The 14,852-nt window shown below is 36.1% G+C and overlaps 1 protein-coding gene across 7 annotated transcripts in view; it reads right to left on the bottom strand.

The window, feature by feature from the left end:
* Positions 1 to 14,852, bottom strand: part of ADAM23 (ADAM metallopeptidase domain 23) — a 69,945-nt gene that overhangs the window by 52,594 nt on the left and 2,499 nt on the right. For all 7 annotated transcript variants that reach the window (XM_085066212.1, XM_085066208.1, XM_085066210.1 and 4 more), the window contains exon 3: positions 6,298 to 6,374. In XM_085066212.1, coding sequence (XP_084922338.1) covers positions 6,298 to 6,374 — 77 coding nt within the window. The remainder of the gene's footprint in view (positions 1 to 6,297; positions 6,375 to 14,852) is intronic.

A 14,852-nucleotide genomic window follows, 5' to 3' on the forward strand; every position in this document is an offset into this window, starting at 1 on the left:
ACAAAACACTGAGATGCCAGGAATTCACTTCAACATAAAGATCTCACTATTGACAAAACTGAACTGTATCAGAAATCAACTGAAACATCTACTAAAGTGGAAAGATTAGAGTTCTTCACTATTGCCAAGGTACACTGGTTACTGGGAGTAAGAACATTACCTATGAAAGGATACATTAAGTCAGACAGCTGCTTAGTATGTTGTCTGACAGCAAACAATGCTGCACATGTAGCAATCTTTCAGGGAGTTTCTCAGCAACCAACAATCTGTGACACCAGGATTTCAGAAATCAGAGTTATTATAATTGTTTACGATGGCTCTCAGATTTCTTTTCTGTAAATTCTTCCAATTCTTTAATTCCTGTAAATAGTTTAATAGGTACAGCATCCTGTAACAAAATTAACATTTAACTATTTTTGTGACCTTCTTTCAAACCTCCTCCTGCTTTTGATACCAGAAATTGTTACATGGGAGGGAGGAGGCAACCAACATCCTCATCCTGCCACACGGAATGTTACAGTGTTGTCATATTGTCACAGATCAGTATTTGTCTTCCCAAGGCTTGTCGACCCTAACAATCCACCAAACCAAAGGCTGTGGTTGCATCTTAGCTGACAGACATTCAAAATCCTTTTCAGATGCATGAGAGATCCACACTTAATTAAATCCAAGATCATGAGTGCACAGAATAAAGTTTTCACTCCCCAAGCAAGTGGTTTGACAAGTGGTACTTTTTACAAGGACATGTAGAGATAGGACAAGGGGGAATGGCTTTAGACTGAAAGATGATAGATTTAAATATAAGGAATGAACTCTTTATTGTGAGGGTAATAAGAGGTTTTCACATCTGCCTCTAAGACTTTGCACATGAAATGCCCACTGAGACAAATGATAACTTTTAATAGGTTGCCTCCAGCTCTGGGAATAAAGCCCTTTTATCTACAACTGAGAAATTCAAGACTGCACTAAGAGGAGGGCACACACACTAACACTGAGTTCCTTCCATTTCATCTGTGACAAATTTTTTAAAGGTGACTAGAATTCAACTTTTCACAGTACTATTATCACATTTAATTTAGCTTGTGTATTTTATAGGATCCATTTAGTACCCTAAATGTTTAAGTGTTTAAGAAAATGTCATAAATATGCAAAGTTTCCTTCTGAAAAACTGTGACTAGTTTCCCATTTCCATTTTCAAAAAAACCCAAGAATCAAATAGTTTCTCAAATAATTCAGTTACTGCCCTACTGTTTTTTTAAATTAGGCTAACATTGTAACCTCCTCTGGGACCACTCTCAAGTTAATTCAGTCCTACAGAAATATACACCACAAAGGGTAAACACCAATTATAAAGTTTAAACTATTAGATAAAATTTGCTGTAATGTTGGCTGCATTTCACAAAAGAAACTGACTTTCCACAATAGTCATCATATTTTAATGTCTCAAATCATTAAGTCATGTTACGGTCAAATGCGGTGGGGTTGGGTTTTTTCAGTTCATGTCAAAGGTGTCACATATTTTTATATTACATCTTCATTGAAAAGAAATCCATTTTCCTGGAAACTGAGTTTCCTGGTAATATGGACTTCTACAGAGAAAAGAAGAAAAAACTAAGAAACATAGACTGATTTTGGTGATTTTTTTTTTTTCTCCCCTTCCCCCAGAATCCTAAATTTTGAGGCAAGTTATCAAAAGGATGGGAAAGAATTTTTTTGCCTGTGGGTTTTACCTTCTGTTTCTGTCCAGCTCAGTTAACTAATTACCTATTCTTGGACATGTCTCAGCCACCACAGTCCCAGTGGTGAAGGTTCCAGTATGGCCTCAGCCCCGTGTGCTGGTGGGGATCTCTTTATTTGGAGGCTGGTACTAGACCATGGCTGCAAACTTCCAGAAAATACAGCCAACTTCCCTCCTCACTAAAAAAGCAGTGAATAGACATCCTTAATGCACTGCTTTTGGTAGTATTGTTCTTTAATGTGTTTCAGTACTACACCAGAACATAAAACCTGCTATCTTTAAACTGGACATTAAGAGTTACCTGCAAAAACTCTTCTCTTTCAGCAGAGGAACAGTAAGTTAAAAGCCTTTTACATGTTGCTGGAAATGAGATCATTAAAAACTAATTTGCCAGCACCTTGCAAACATTTGTTTGTGTAAATAATGCATCAATATAAAATAAGAAACTGGTCAGATATACTAGGATCATTGACTATCCAAATATAACGTTACAAAACTATTGTTTGAGGACGGAAGTGAACTCACTGAAATAAGTGATAATTTTTAGAGGCTTTTTATATAAATTGTGTTTTATGACAATGCCACATGTTACTCATTGCATCGGGGATTTATTGATTTTGGGCAGACAATCACAGCTGAATTATAGGTCTAACTTTTCAAATGGGATTGTTACCCCACTAGTGCCCTACAATCTTCCATTTTTGTACTAAGAGTATTAACTAAAAACATTATTTAATCCATGACAGATTACAAAAACTATTACTTTTTGCATCAAATTATTTCCACAATCAACATATCTGCAATTATTACACATTGCCATAATTGGCATCACACTCACAGCCTGAAACTGGTCAAACATTTGAGTATAGCAAGGAGCAAGATGTCTAAAATTTCAGAGTAAGCCACCTTGCTAAGGAGTTCAAAACTGAGCATTTTCCCCTTGTCTTCTTATCAGAAAAAGCTACCAAAAATCACCTTTAGGATAACACCTTATACTTTATCTGGTTTAGACCTTGTGCAGCTGCAAAGTTGGCTATCCATTCAAACTCCATACAAATCTTACATGTTAATTGTCTCTGCCCACTGGATTCAAGGGCTTGAGGGGCTTGTATTTCCTTCAAGCTGTTTGTGCCATTGCACCATAGTGAGATGGAAAACAAAGTAAAATCTCCTAGTAACAGGCTCCATAAACTTTGAGACTGCCACCCCTTCTTGTTACAAAAGCTCGACAGTTTCTAATGAAATTGAATATATAATTTTCTTCACTGTCGAGTTATAATATTTGCTGTGAAGAAAAGAGTAACTGCAACACAGAAGGTAGGCAATCACAAAATTTGCAACAGAGGTAAAGAACTCTTAAAATTAGAACATGTTTGTATGTAACAATCATCCTCAATTTTAGCTTTAATTACTTGTAGAACATTCAAAAAAAAACCACAGGAACAAAACCAAAATGCACAGAATCCATACAATGTAGGTGGCATTTAGTCAACTTAGAGCAACTGATTCAAACAGATTCAACATATACAAGGGTATTTCTCTATTTTAAATTCATATTCCACACACAACTGTATTATTTTGGCCAATAGCATGTAACAACTAAAGTCTGGCCCACTTGTTCTGCCCTTGCTTCTGACTAGACATTAGCAATACCAGTATGCCAATTAAAATTCATTGGAATCCAACATAGTCACAAAATGCTGCTTTTTGCTGAACACATAAACATAACTGAAATAAAAGAATGTATCTTTTTCAAATCATTGTCTACAGGTATTTACAATTTATGTTGCAAGTTTTATGACTTACAGTTTTAGAGCATTATGTCCAGTCAAAAAGTATGACAGGTTTTTGAAGTCATTTTCTGGAGCAGAACCAGATAAAGAGTCAAATGTTTATGAGTAAAAAAACACTAAGGAAGCTAGGAGAAAACCTAATGTATAAAGAGGCAAGCAGTAGGGGTATCAGTAAGGCATCTGCACACCCTGCACCTTACATATAGACAGCAAGACCGTTCCTGATATCACAGGAGCAGGACTTCTTCATCTAAGGTGCACGGCAAGTAAGTTCCCTTTCTCTTTTTGAAGTGATAGGCACTGCATTTCTTGATTGCTGAGAAAGCAGCCAAAATTAGAAAAAATCTGTACATTTACCTTATGAACCATTTGTTGTTAAAAATAAGCAAGGACAAATAGCAATACTGGGCAATGGGCAACATTGCAAGGATATGGGGAATGTCATAGGTTTGTGATGTTACTTGGATAGTAGCCATTCAGCATGAGACTCGGACAGGAAATGCAACCGAAACCCGAATCCTAATGAGCAAGAGATAAGGTTCTGGTCTTCATTATTATCTCCTTTAGGCCACTGACCAATGGGCCACAGAAGAAGCCACTCAAGCATAGTCTTGAAGAGGTACAGCCAGAACTTTAGAACAGATAAGAATTAACAAACAACATCATTTGTCTCCCGGGAAGGAACAAACTTATCTCAGGACGTCTGCCTGGACTTGTGGATATTGTGCAATCATTTTTATGGAACATTCAGGGAATGTGCCAAAGGTAGGGAAGGTGAATCAGGACAGAACAAGTGTCAGAAAATGGAGAGGAAGTGGCATAAAAAAGAGTCACTAGTGGAAGCTGCAAGACAGTAGGCTTGTTTGGCACAGCCCTGCTCCTGACAGGAGTCCTATGTTAAGTCTGTCCTATGTTAAGTCCTACTTATAATACCCCCTTTGTGACTTTGCTCTCTATTCTGCATAGGGGTGATGAGCAAGAAGACTTGAGAGTCAGTCAGCAGCTGTAGGGAGACCTGAATCTGGGAAGCCTAGGCCGAAGACAGTGACCAAATAAGAGACCTCAAGCCTAGACATCAATATTGGATGAACTTAAAGCCTGTGTAAACATTTGCATCAGTGAATATTGGCCTTCCTGTAGATCAGAAAAGGGCTGGTGTACCTTTCACCAGCAAACTTTCAATTCTCATCAGTTACAAGAGAACTATATCAGGCTGTTTGTCTTCTTACTCACTTAAGTGCTGTCAGTATGTTTATGTGGTGCTAGTAAAGGCAATGTTTTTCCTTTGTGACAGTCTGTGTGACCAGCCATACCCTGCACAGAGTGCCATCTCGGGAATGTGTGCTCACTCGCACTACTGGCTGGATGTGCAGACAGGAGCAGTGGAAAACAGACCAAGAGGAGAAATTCCCTGTAGCTTGGAGGGCACTAAATATAGGTTCCCTTCACAAGTATGTTGTGATAGTCCACTGGAATTACTATGCATAGGTCCAACCCTCATAAAACAACACAGTCTTGCACTACGCTATAAGTCTTCCAGAGCCTAGAGAACACCCAGTTATCTTCAAGCTTTTCTTTGTCCTTCAATTCTGTGTGACATTCCCTGCCTTCATACTAATTCATCTTTTGCCAGACACTCAAGATTTCACATAACATTTTAAAAGACAAAAATACAAGAGCAACCTAACTTCAAAATTATGCATGGATGAAGGAAAATATTTCCAGTTCACCTTTACAGCAAAATACCTGATAATTAGCAGCCAAGAAGCAAAATACGCAAATATAAGTTCTGCAAATTTTATAAAGCCGTAACTTGCTGCTTTGAAAAGCTATTAGATTTAATAAGTTTCCATCTTCATCCCTAACAAAACTTCCATTACCTGACAGTTAAGATCCAAATAAGACCTCATATAAACCTCAAGACCAGAGGAATGCTTTTTAAAGTCAGTATGCAATTGTTTCTGCAAATTCTGTAAATGCAATTAGTTTCTCCCTTTTTAACCATGCTGAAAGTCTCAAGGGCCATAAAAGGCACAAATGCACTTTTGAGCATTACTGTAGATAATTTTACCTGTCCAGTACTTAGTATAGATTTTATACTTCTACCTTATTCTTAAACTTCCAGTAGCAAAAAAAATTTCATTACAATTTTTAGAAAATCACATAGTTCCATACCTTCTGCAGTGGTATAAAAGCATAAGTGATATAAACAACTAAACCACCACTGCCCTGTATCACAAATCAGTTCTTCTAGACCTGACAATTATGTAAAATTTTCTGTCTTACAGGAAAACAGATTCCAGATGTCAGTACAGCCACACCATTAGGATTCCCATCTCATTAGGAGCTTCATGATTGTAGTGACAATAGCATATTTTCCAGATCAATAAAGATGAGCCATTCATACATGTATTTACAGTATTCCTACACATTGACTTGAGCAAATAAAACACCTCATGACAGTTCATCAATTAGTAAAAAAAAGTACAAGAAAATCCACACTTTGCAAACACTACCACTACTGGAATTTCTCCATCTATCATAATTTATTTTACCATGAACAATAAAATTTTAAGGGTATCTATTTTATGGGTGTCAGCAAGGGTTACTGCTACCTCACATTAAAAGATGTTAAATGTTATTTTGTATTAATAAACTTGGATAACAGCATCTTTTTTCATCAGATCGTGGAATATTACATGCCCTGACTTTGTACCAAAAGATAATAAGAGCAGGAATGAAAGAAACCTCAAATCATGCACTTACTTATTCAATGTGAGGTCAAGGATGAATTTAGAGCCAAAGGCCTCAATCTGGAAACTTGCCTGAGCCAGATGTACAGCCTGTAAACAGGAACACACAGTTGTCAAAAGACTGATTGAGTTTTAAATACAACAAATGTGACTGTGAAAAACAAAGTTATGGAAAACATGCTTATTTTCATGAATCTCATGTGTATATGAAAACCTTTGCCCTTCAAAAGGATTTTCCTTTTTAGAGGGAAGAAAATGGTACCTGAAAAACATGCTTTCAATTACACACTCTTTCCTCACAAAAAGAAGGAAAAAAAAGAGAAATAAAAAAATTTCATGCAGGTGTCTGTATTTTGCCATAACCAAACAGTTATGTAACAAAAGCGTAAGTAATGTAGTATAGTGTTCTTTTAATTATTGCATTCATTCCCTTTAAAAGGCTGGAATAATTAAAGCATTTGTAATACACACTTTCAAATATGAAAATCGTGCTAAGGCTCATATTACACATTATGAAAACTCCTTCAAAGTAATTACTTCACAATTAATGGCTTTGTACTTGGCACAGTAGCTAAACCAGTATAAAGAATACTGATGCTGGTCAACATACAACAAAAACAACAGTAGCTTGTCTTGTATAGGGAGTTAAGTTTAACTTCCAGGATACTCAGTTCTTGTCAGATACATATCTTGTCAGTTAAACTGCATTCTTTATTTTTCTCTATACTGTTGTAACTGTAACCAAAGACATTTAAAACACGACTGTCTGTTTTCTAGAAAAATAAAAAGAGATGATACAAGAATTTCTTTTCTGTGAAGACACTGTTCCAGCAGGGTTGAAGAGATTAGATCGGAATTTCATAGCATCTCTTTCCTGATAATGTTCTAATCAAATCATGCTTACTTATACACTAATTTGATACAGTATTAATAATTACACAAAGTTGCAATATTAGTCCAACTTTAATTAGGTCCTTTAGTGAAAAGACAAAAACCACTGGTTTTTATTGAACACCATGATTAATCTTCAGGTAAGTGACAGACAATATCTAGCTAGTTTACAGCTTAGCTTAAATACTATGAAAGTTAGCTTTTATGGCCCACAGTTCTGTTCTCCTTTGAAAATTTCTCCACAAAGGATAAGCTCTTTATGTTTCTCTTCCATTCTTGCACTACACAAAGCAGCACTGATTTTCATCTTCTTTCTCAGCAAAGTTATTCATCATCTTTCAGAAAATTCTTCAAAATAATTTTTTTAGAAGTTGCTATTGTGACTAAAATCAGCTGTGACGTTTCCTGTATTACTTCATCTTTTTTTGCTGCCAGAATTATAATTTCCCTTTCAATAGGCCACAGAACTTTGTTGTCAGACTTCTTTTTTTTAAAAAAAGTCACATACTTACAAAATATTTTAAATACCTTTAATGTCATTAAATAATCTTAGCTAAAGCCTGGTTTTGTTTATTGAAAAAATACAGTGACTCTGAACAAAAATGAAAAAAAATAATATTCCTACCTGATATCTAAAATAATACAGAAGCAAACCAGTAGTAAGTTTTCTCTCTGTTCTATTTTTTGGTAAATGTTCATTGTTGTCTCACCAGTTTACCAGTTTGCTAACACTGGCCTGGAAGAACTGAGTTTACAGCTGCTCTGAATCAGCAGAGCAAAGCAGTTCAAGTATAAAGACAAACAGGTGGCATAATCAGAGAGAATCTGCTAGCATATACATTTTAAAAAGAAAAAATTTTTAAAAAGCAGAGAATGTCAGGTTAAATACATGCCTAGTAGGAGAGGTTTTTCACCCCTGGCTCCATTTTTTTTCAGAGTGAAATCAAGGAACAAGTGTCACAAGGAGCTTTCCAAGCACCTGTTTGTGACAAAAACCTCATTATGTTTTCAAAACACACATGTATTAATTTAATTTTTTTAAGGCATGAAAACTTGTTGCACAAAAAGGCCTGCAATTAGTTTTATGCCATAAAGATTCCACTTAAGAGTTACACAAGCTACTGCTTTGAGTCTCCTCCACATGTAACACTTACCTAAAATGATGTGTCATATATATATATACACCTCAAACAAGATTTCAAAATTAACTATCTGGAAAAGTTACAAGAGCATGAACTACTCCATTAAGATCATTCTGAAATATGAGAAATCTCTCCCTAGGCATCAGCTACTGATTCAGGGACAGTTAAGATGGATGACTAGTCTGATCTTCTGTAGTTTTTCTGTAGTCCAATCAAGCCCATCCAATGATGCCTGTGTATCACCCTTCAAGTTTCTAAGCCATCAACCATGTATTCTTTATCCTTCTGCAATTTCAGATTATTAAAAATAATTTGTATTCTTGGTCTGCAAGATCATAAAAACCCTTCATCTTGTAGAATTAGATATAGCAACACCACTATTTCTGAAAACAACTCCTTCTGTGTATAAAACCAGTACTTGCTATCTATTAGTGTGACTCACTAGCAGATGTAACCTGTACACAAGAGCAATTGCTGCAAAGCAGCTGACACTAATTTGATGCCCTGCAGTAGGGCATGTTCTCCACCAAACTCAGCTGAAGCCATTGGTTATAAAAAGAACACTGGATTTTAAATCCCTGCAGTTAAGTAAAAACACTGTTTTGAATTCAGGTGAATGCAATACACTACAGCTGCAGCAAATACAGATTGTCTTAAACCAGTTTAACAATAGGTAACCACCCACGAAAGCCATAAGCCAGAAGCCAGCTGAAGGTAATGAAACTAAGTATCTAAACCTGAAACTGATTATTTTCCTGCAATGTGTTAGCATAGAAAGCTACCAGTGAGTTGCCGCCAGGTGTTTTAGGCATTACAACCGTCATATACCACAATGATGGGAGGAAATATTTCTGAAAAGTATCTGTGCAATTCTGATATCCACCTTATAATTTCACTGTATTCTCTCATTAGCTACTGGGTAATACAATATCTGAAGTATAATCTGAAATATGGTGTTCTTCTCATTGACATAGGAATATGAATTCAAATAAGAATATCATGTAGATCACCACATATGTTGAAGAATATATATATTTTTACAGGAAAAATACTAAACATCAACTTCTTGCACAACTTGCATGCATGCATATGCTCACACCTGCATAAGTATTCTCTATTTACATAAAGAGGAGACCACATTTCTTTGTCCATATTTCCTTATAATCTAAAAACCTCTGCAAAGGTTCCTGCTTTGACAGCTATAATCTATTCTAATGGCAAAGCTCCAAAATTATATAAAGTTTTTCTTCAGCAAAGACTTACTGATGATGCATAGAGATGTGGGTTGAAAAAAGGTCTGAGTCTTTCAAATTCTTCCTGTCCCCATACCCAAATTTTAGAGAAAAAATTAAAAAAGAAGAACAAAAAAGTCTTTTTTTTTTTCTTCCCCACTGCTCAGGAAGCTCAAATTACTGGTGTAGTCACCGTAATAAGAGATTCTTCATACTAGGGACATTCTAAGAGTGCTGTAGCTGCTTATCCAAAGAAGTAGCTCTCAGGGTTTTTCCCAAGCTAAAAATCCATATCAGTAAAGAACTCCAGTTTCTTTCAAATCAGTCATTAGTTTACAGTAAGTTTCAAGATGAAAATATTTGCAACTGGAATCTCATTTCTACTGATCTATGTCACAACTTGAATGCTTTCATTGTTTTCAATATCCCATTTGGGCATCATTTGTCCGTAATTCACTTTTTTCAGACTTTCAGGAAATTTACAATCATCATACCAAAAGTAAACTACTATGTTGATTTTACTTTCTTCACAGTAAAACTATGCCAAACACAATAATGTATTATCCCTTCAAAAATACGAAGTTCTGTCACAAGTCTTTAAACAAAAGTAACACCATTATTTAACTGACTAATGGTAGCGATGGGTCTTTTGCTATATTCGTACAGATAAAATCTCTAAAGGACAATCTTATTGCTTTTAGAAATCTATTTGTGCATACTGTTCCACTGACTAAAATAATGGCCAAAAGCTACCTCTCTCAGTTTAGATGCTGAGCGAGGGTTTCATCACTCCCATTATGGAAATAGAAATGTAAGTCAGATTTAGATGGATTTTACACCATTAAAACACTTTTTTGCTCTAGACCTTCATTCTAATAATAGCATAAGTTTTGTCACAAATCAGCGTGACTTACTATATATTAGTTCCTTATGCTGCTTTTAGCTTGTTGGCCTATCCTCAGACTCCATACAGAAACCATCCTTCTTTTAGCATTTGGTTACCTTCTACTCCTGCCACATCTGCCAAGACAACCTTCCACTACTCCTTGGAAATAAAGCATTTCCTATTGAAACAGAATACATGAATGTCCCAGGAGCATGTGAAAACTTATGTTTAAAATATAAAGCATTTCAGAAAACCTCCTGTTAATGGCTCGTCTCTGGTCTTTAACAATAATGTGGTCTTTGATGCACTTGAACCCCAAGCCTTGAGGACTGTTCTATGAAAGAAAGATTGTGGGCATGTGAACAAAGATCCAGGTCTGTCCCTGGAAGCAATCCTATTGTTGTGCATCTAACCCCAGGGGCCAGAACCCACCGTTCTCTCCCAACATGACAAGACTTAGGTACCCTTCTGCAGTAACACTGGCCTCCAAAGCCATATCCCTCTTGAGGCTTTTTTATAAGACTCTCCAAATAGTGCATCCTTATCTTGGGCCACTTTCCTGCAGTACCCAGCTTCCCACAAATGCTAAAAAACCTATAAGTTTATTTTTACTTTGGAACAAGGCATAACAAGTACAAGTGGTGTGCAACCTAACACTTAGGAACTGAAGCCTTTTATAGGTTATTGTGTGAAGCTTATGAGAGGATCCAGAAATGTATTTTTTTAAAAAAGAATTTAAAAAGTTATTTCTACAACATGACCCACATTTCAACTATGAAATAAAGATCTAGATCCAGCTGAAGTTGCTATAAGGAAAATCTCCTACTCCCAGAAAACAAAGACAGGAACACCAATTTCAATCCTCCTGTTAGTAACTACTGAAGACAGAGTCAAGACAAGCCTTTTGCATTAACATAAAGTTAATACAGAATAGAAAAAAATACAAAGTACACACAATCTTTCTTTTACAAGTGGTGTAAACCAAAGCTGCACCACAAAAAAATCTGGGGTGAGAAAAAAGCAAAGCCAGCTGAAATACTACAAAGATTCCTCAACAGTCTAATATATATCAGTCACATGAACTTCATTCATTATTTTGACCAGTTTTTGTTACAGGGGGATTAAAAGTGAAGACCTCCCTAAAACAGGCAATAAGGTAAGACTAACTAGTGCATAGGATTTTTATCTGGATTTTTGTAAGAATTCACATGATGCCCCCTCTTGAGAGTTTACCATTTCCCTTTTGTCTTTCACAAAAAAAACCCCAAAAATACCTGCTTTTTCTTCAATATCACTTCTTTTTCAATAGCAAACAGCTGTTTTCCTTCCATCTTAAGGATGCTTTCCTGCTCAACTTTCATACTGCATGCTGCATATTAAAATTACATAAATGATTGAGACAGCACTGTAGCTCAACCTTTAAAGCAAGGCAACATAGCAAAAATATTGCATTCACCTGGCAGGAGTATTTTCTCTATATAAATGACAAACAGCTGACTGACCAGAAACACCTGGAGTTCCACCCCATGAAAAATAGCTCAAAATAAATCAAACTCTTTGGGGGAAGGTGGAACATCTTCACAATAAAAAGTACTCTTCTTATTTTTTCCTCTTTAGGGTCTGCAAAACAGTTTTCTTAACACCTCTCTCCTCCCCAAAACTACACTAAGAGCTTAGAATTATGCATGAAGACATGGCTTCTTTACAGCTACTGAAAACTTATGATTCAGAGGCTGTCCAGCAGATACAGTCTTCCTTCATATGCATCCAGTTCAAGTTATTTCCCACTCAAAATTTGCTAAGGTTGCCCTGAGCTGTGTTTCTCCAGGAATCCTATTATCTTCAGATCACAGCTTGCACTGCAGGGTTTTTCCCTCTGCTGGCCACCATAAGGACTTGCTCCTAGCCCTTTATGACAAATTGTGCCCCATGCAGTCTTCCTGCTGGGTCCTAAAAATCTTGTGTATGTAGTCTGCGAAAATGAAGTAATTTGGTTCAATAGAGAGATTAGAGTTCAATAGAGTTCATTCGAAACACTACCTCCACCTGCAGAAGTTTAAAAAGACCAAAGACAGGTGACTCAGACCTCTTCATCAAGTTTAAGGATTCCTGTGAGCTTCTTCAGTGTGTTTTTATAAATAGATGCTCATTTTTGAGCATTTTGCTCTAAAAATAACTTCAGAAGAACTCAAAACCAGCTAGACTTAATTTGACTATGAGGAAACAGGTATACAGATTTTAATCTTCAAGCACCAAGTATTTGAAATCAGCTTTTTTTAGAGCAAAAAGCTAAAATAGAGTATACACTAGAACTCTCTCCCCCTTGGAAATAGATCACTTTGTCAAAACTATGGTGAACATTTCCTTCTTTTAACAGTGAAAAAAAACTTTTTCCAAGAAGAAGGAATGAGAGAGGGTCTACCAATAGCTTTGATCACATACACCCTCTCAATATGATGACATTTCACCAAAAGAGGATAGAGAGAATCAGTGCTAAGAAATAACTTATTTGAATTTTTGATTCTCTGGTACACTATTTTTTTTCAGGTGTTTAATTTCTACCAACATTTCACGAGGAAGGTGGCAGATCGTTTTAGGACATGACGTTAAAAAAGCATTTTAAATAATTTTATATAATTATATTTCTCTAGCTTTACCTCTTTCTTCCCACATGCACACCATTTCCTCTAGTCTCACCCTCTCCTTATAGTGACTCAGCATTTCTGAGGCATTCAGGCCTAATCCCACAAACTGGCCATATTACATTATTCTAACCACTATAGTGAAGTTCCATAGAAAATAGTCTACTGAATATTATCAATAGTTAGGGACTATATCCACATCATATGCCTAAAAATGGCATATTAAGGCTGACAAGAAAACACAGGTTAAAGGATTTATAGTTCCAAGATCAGTAAAAGAACAAAAAAAATTTTCCCCCAACTTTCTCTGCTCTATACATATATAAGGCCATCATATCTGTCTTTACTTTTCTCACGTGATATTAAAAAAAATCCTAAATACATATGTCTTTCTTTACCTAACTATAAAGGCATTCTTGGCTACTTTTCTTTATTACCAATGTGAGAGACATCAAAGTCTCATAAATAAGATTTATTACCATATAGCATTTATTTTAATTCTGGGGAAGGATAAAAGCCAGCACAGAAAAATTCCCCCCCCCAAGTCAAAACCAACCTTTGTGTATCTTTCACAACCAATTGCATTGTTTTGTTTACAAGTTGTTGGGGCTGTTTTCCTTTTACACCTTCCAGACTTCCCCCTGCCCCCAATTATTGCTCTACAGAGATTATAGCAAATGTTAAACAGAACAAAATCATATGAAAACAAACATTTTATCTATTGGTTAAGTAGAAGAAAGGGCAAAGGAATTGCTTCATGCAAGGAAAGGCACAAGATGTAAATTGGGGTGAAGGTGTCAGGTATGATGATCTGCAAGCAAGACATACAAAAATCCACCCAGACGATGAACATAATCAACTCTTTCCTTCAACTAAATATAAACAATTAATATAAAACAATAGAAATTTCATGCTGGAAGAATGAAGTTATCATAATGCCCCTGTCCATGAAGGTCCAGGATTAAGGAACTCTTCTGTGGGAAAAACTGCAGCATTAGCATTCCCTATGCTTAAAAGGGACACAGTGAGTAGAAAGAAGATCCACTTTACACAATACTCAGCAGCAAGCATGCCCAAGGAAATCAATACCGATTCTGTCAGCACTGATTTCTGCAGAGCTTCACTCCAACATGTAGATAACAAGGTAGGGCATAGGAAGGATAGGCAACAACAGCAACGTTCTTGTGGGCAATGCTGGGTAAGCAAAGAGATTGGTGGACATTGTCCTCCATGGATCCCAAGAAAAGAAACACATACAGCAATATGGAGGAAGCATTATTCCCAAAGGCAAGTCTGCAAGCACTTGTAAATCCCTTTCTTCCCAATCCCCTCTCCAAAAAGGGGAACAGTAAGATGTTTTAAGTGTATTTAAAAGAGTGGTCTCACTTCAAAGAGTATTAGTTCTGAATGTAGTGTTCTCTTAAGTGGCTCTAGTATCCAACAATCAAAAAGCTTTTCTCTGCCAACCATAACATATTGGTGTATTGAGATGTGTCCAAAGGCACATACCAGTATCCATGCTCAATAAGCTAGGAAGTAAGCTTTCTTCCTATTAAAACATTCAAATCTATACAACTACCTCAACTTGCCTTTTTTCCAAAGATTATTTAGTGCCTTCATATTAATTCCACATCTGAAATGGCACATAATCAATACCAACATAAGCACATATAACAAGTACTAAATCCACTGTCTAAAATTTCAAGAAAAATGCTATTCATTTAGCTATGATGAGCTCCATCATAGCTAAATCCTTCAGTAATATCATACACACT

The sequence above is a fragment of the Lichenostomus cassidix genome, chromosome 7, assembly GCF_008360975.1.
Source record: "Lichenostomus cassidix isolate B80296 chromosome 7, HeHo_3.0, whole genome shotgun sequence".
NCBI lineage: Eukaryota > Metazoa > Chordata > Aves > Passeriformes > Meliphagidae > Lichenostomus > Lichenostomus cassidix.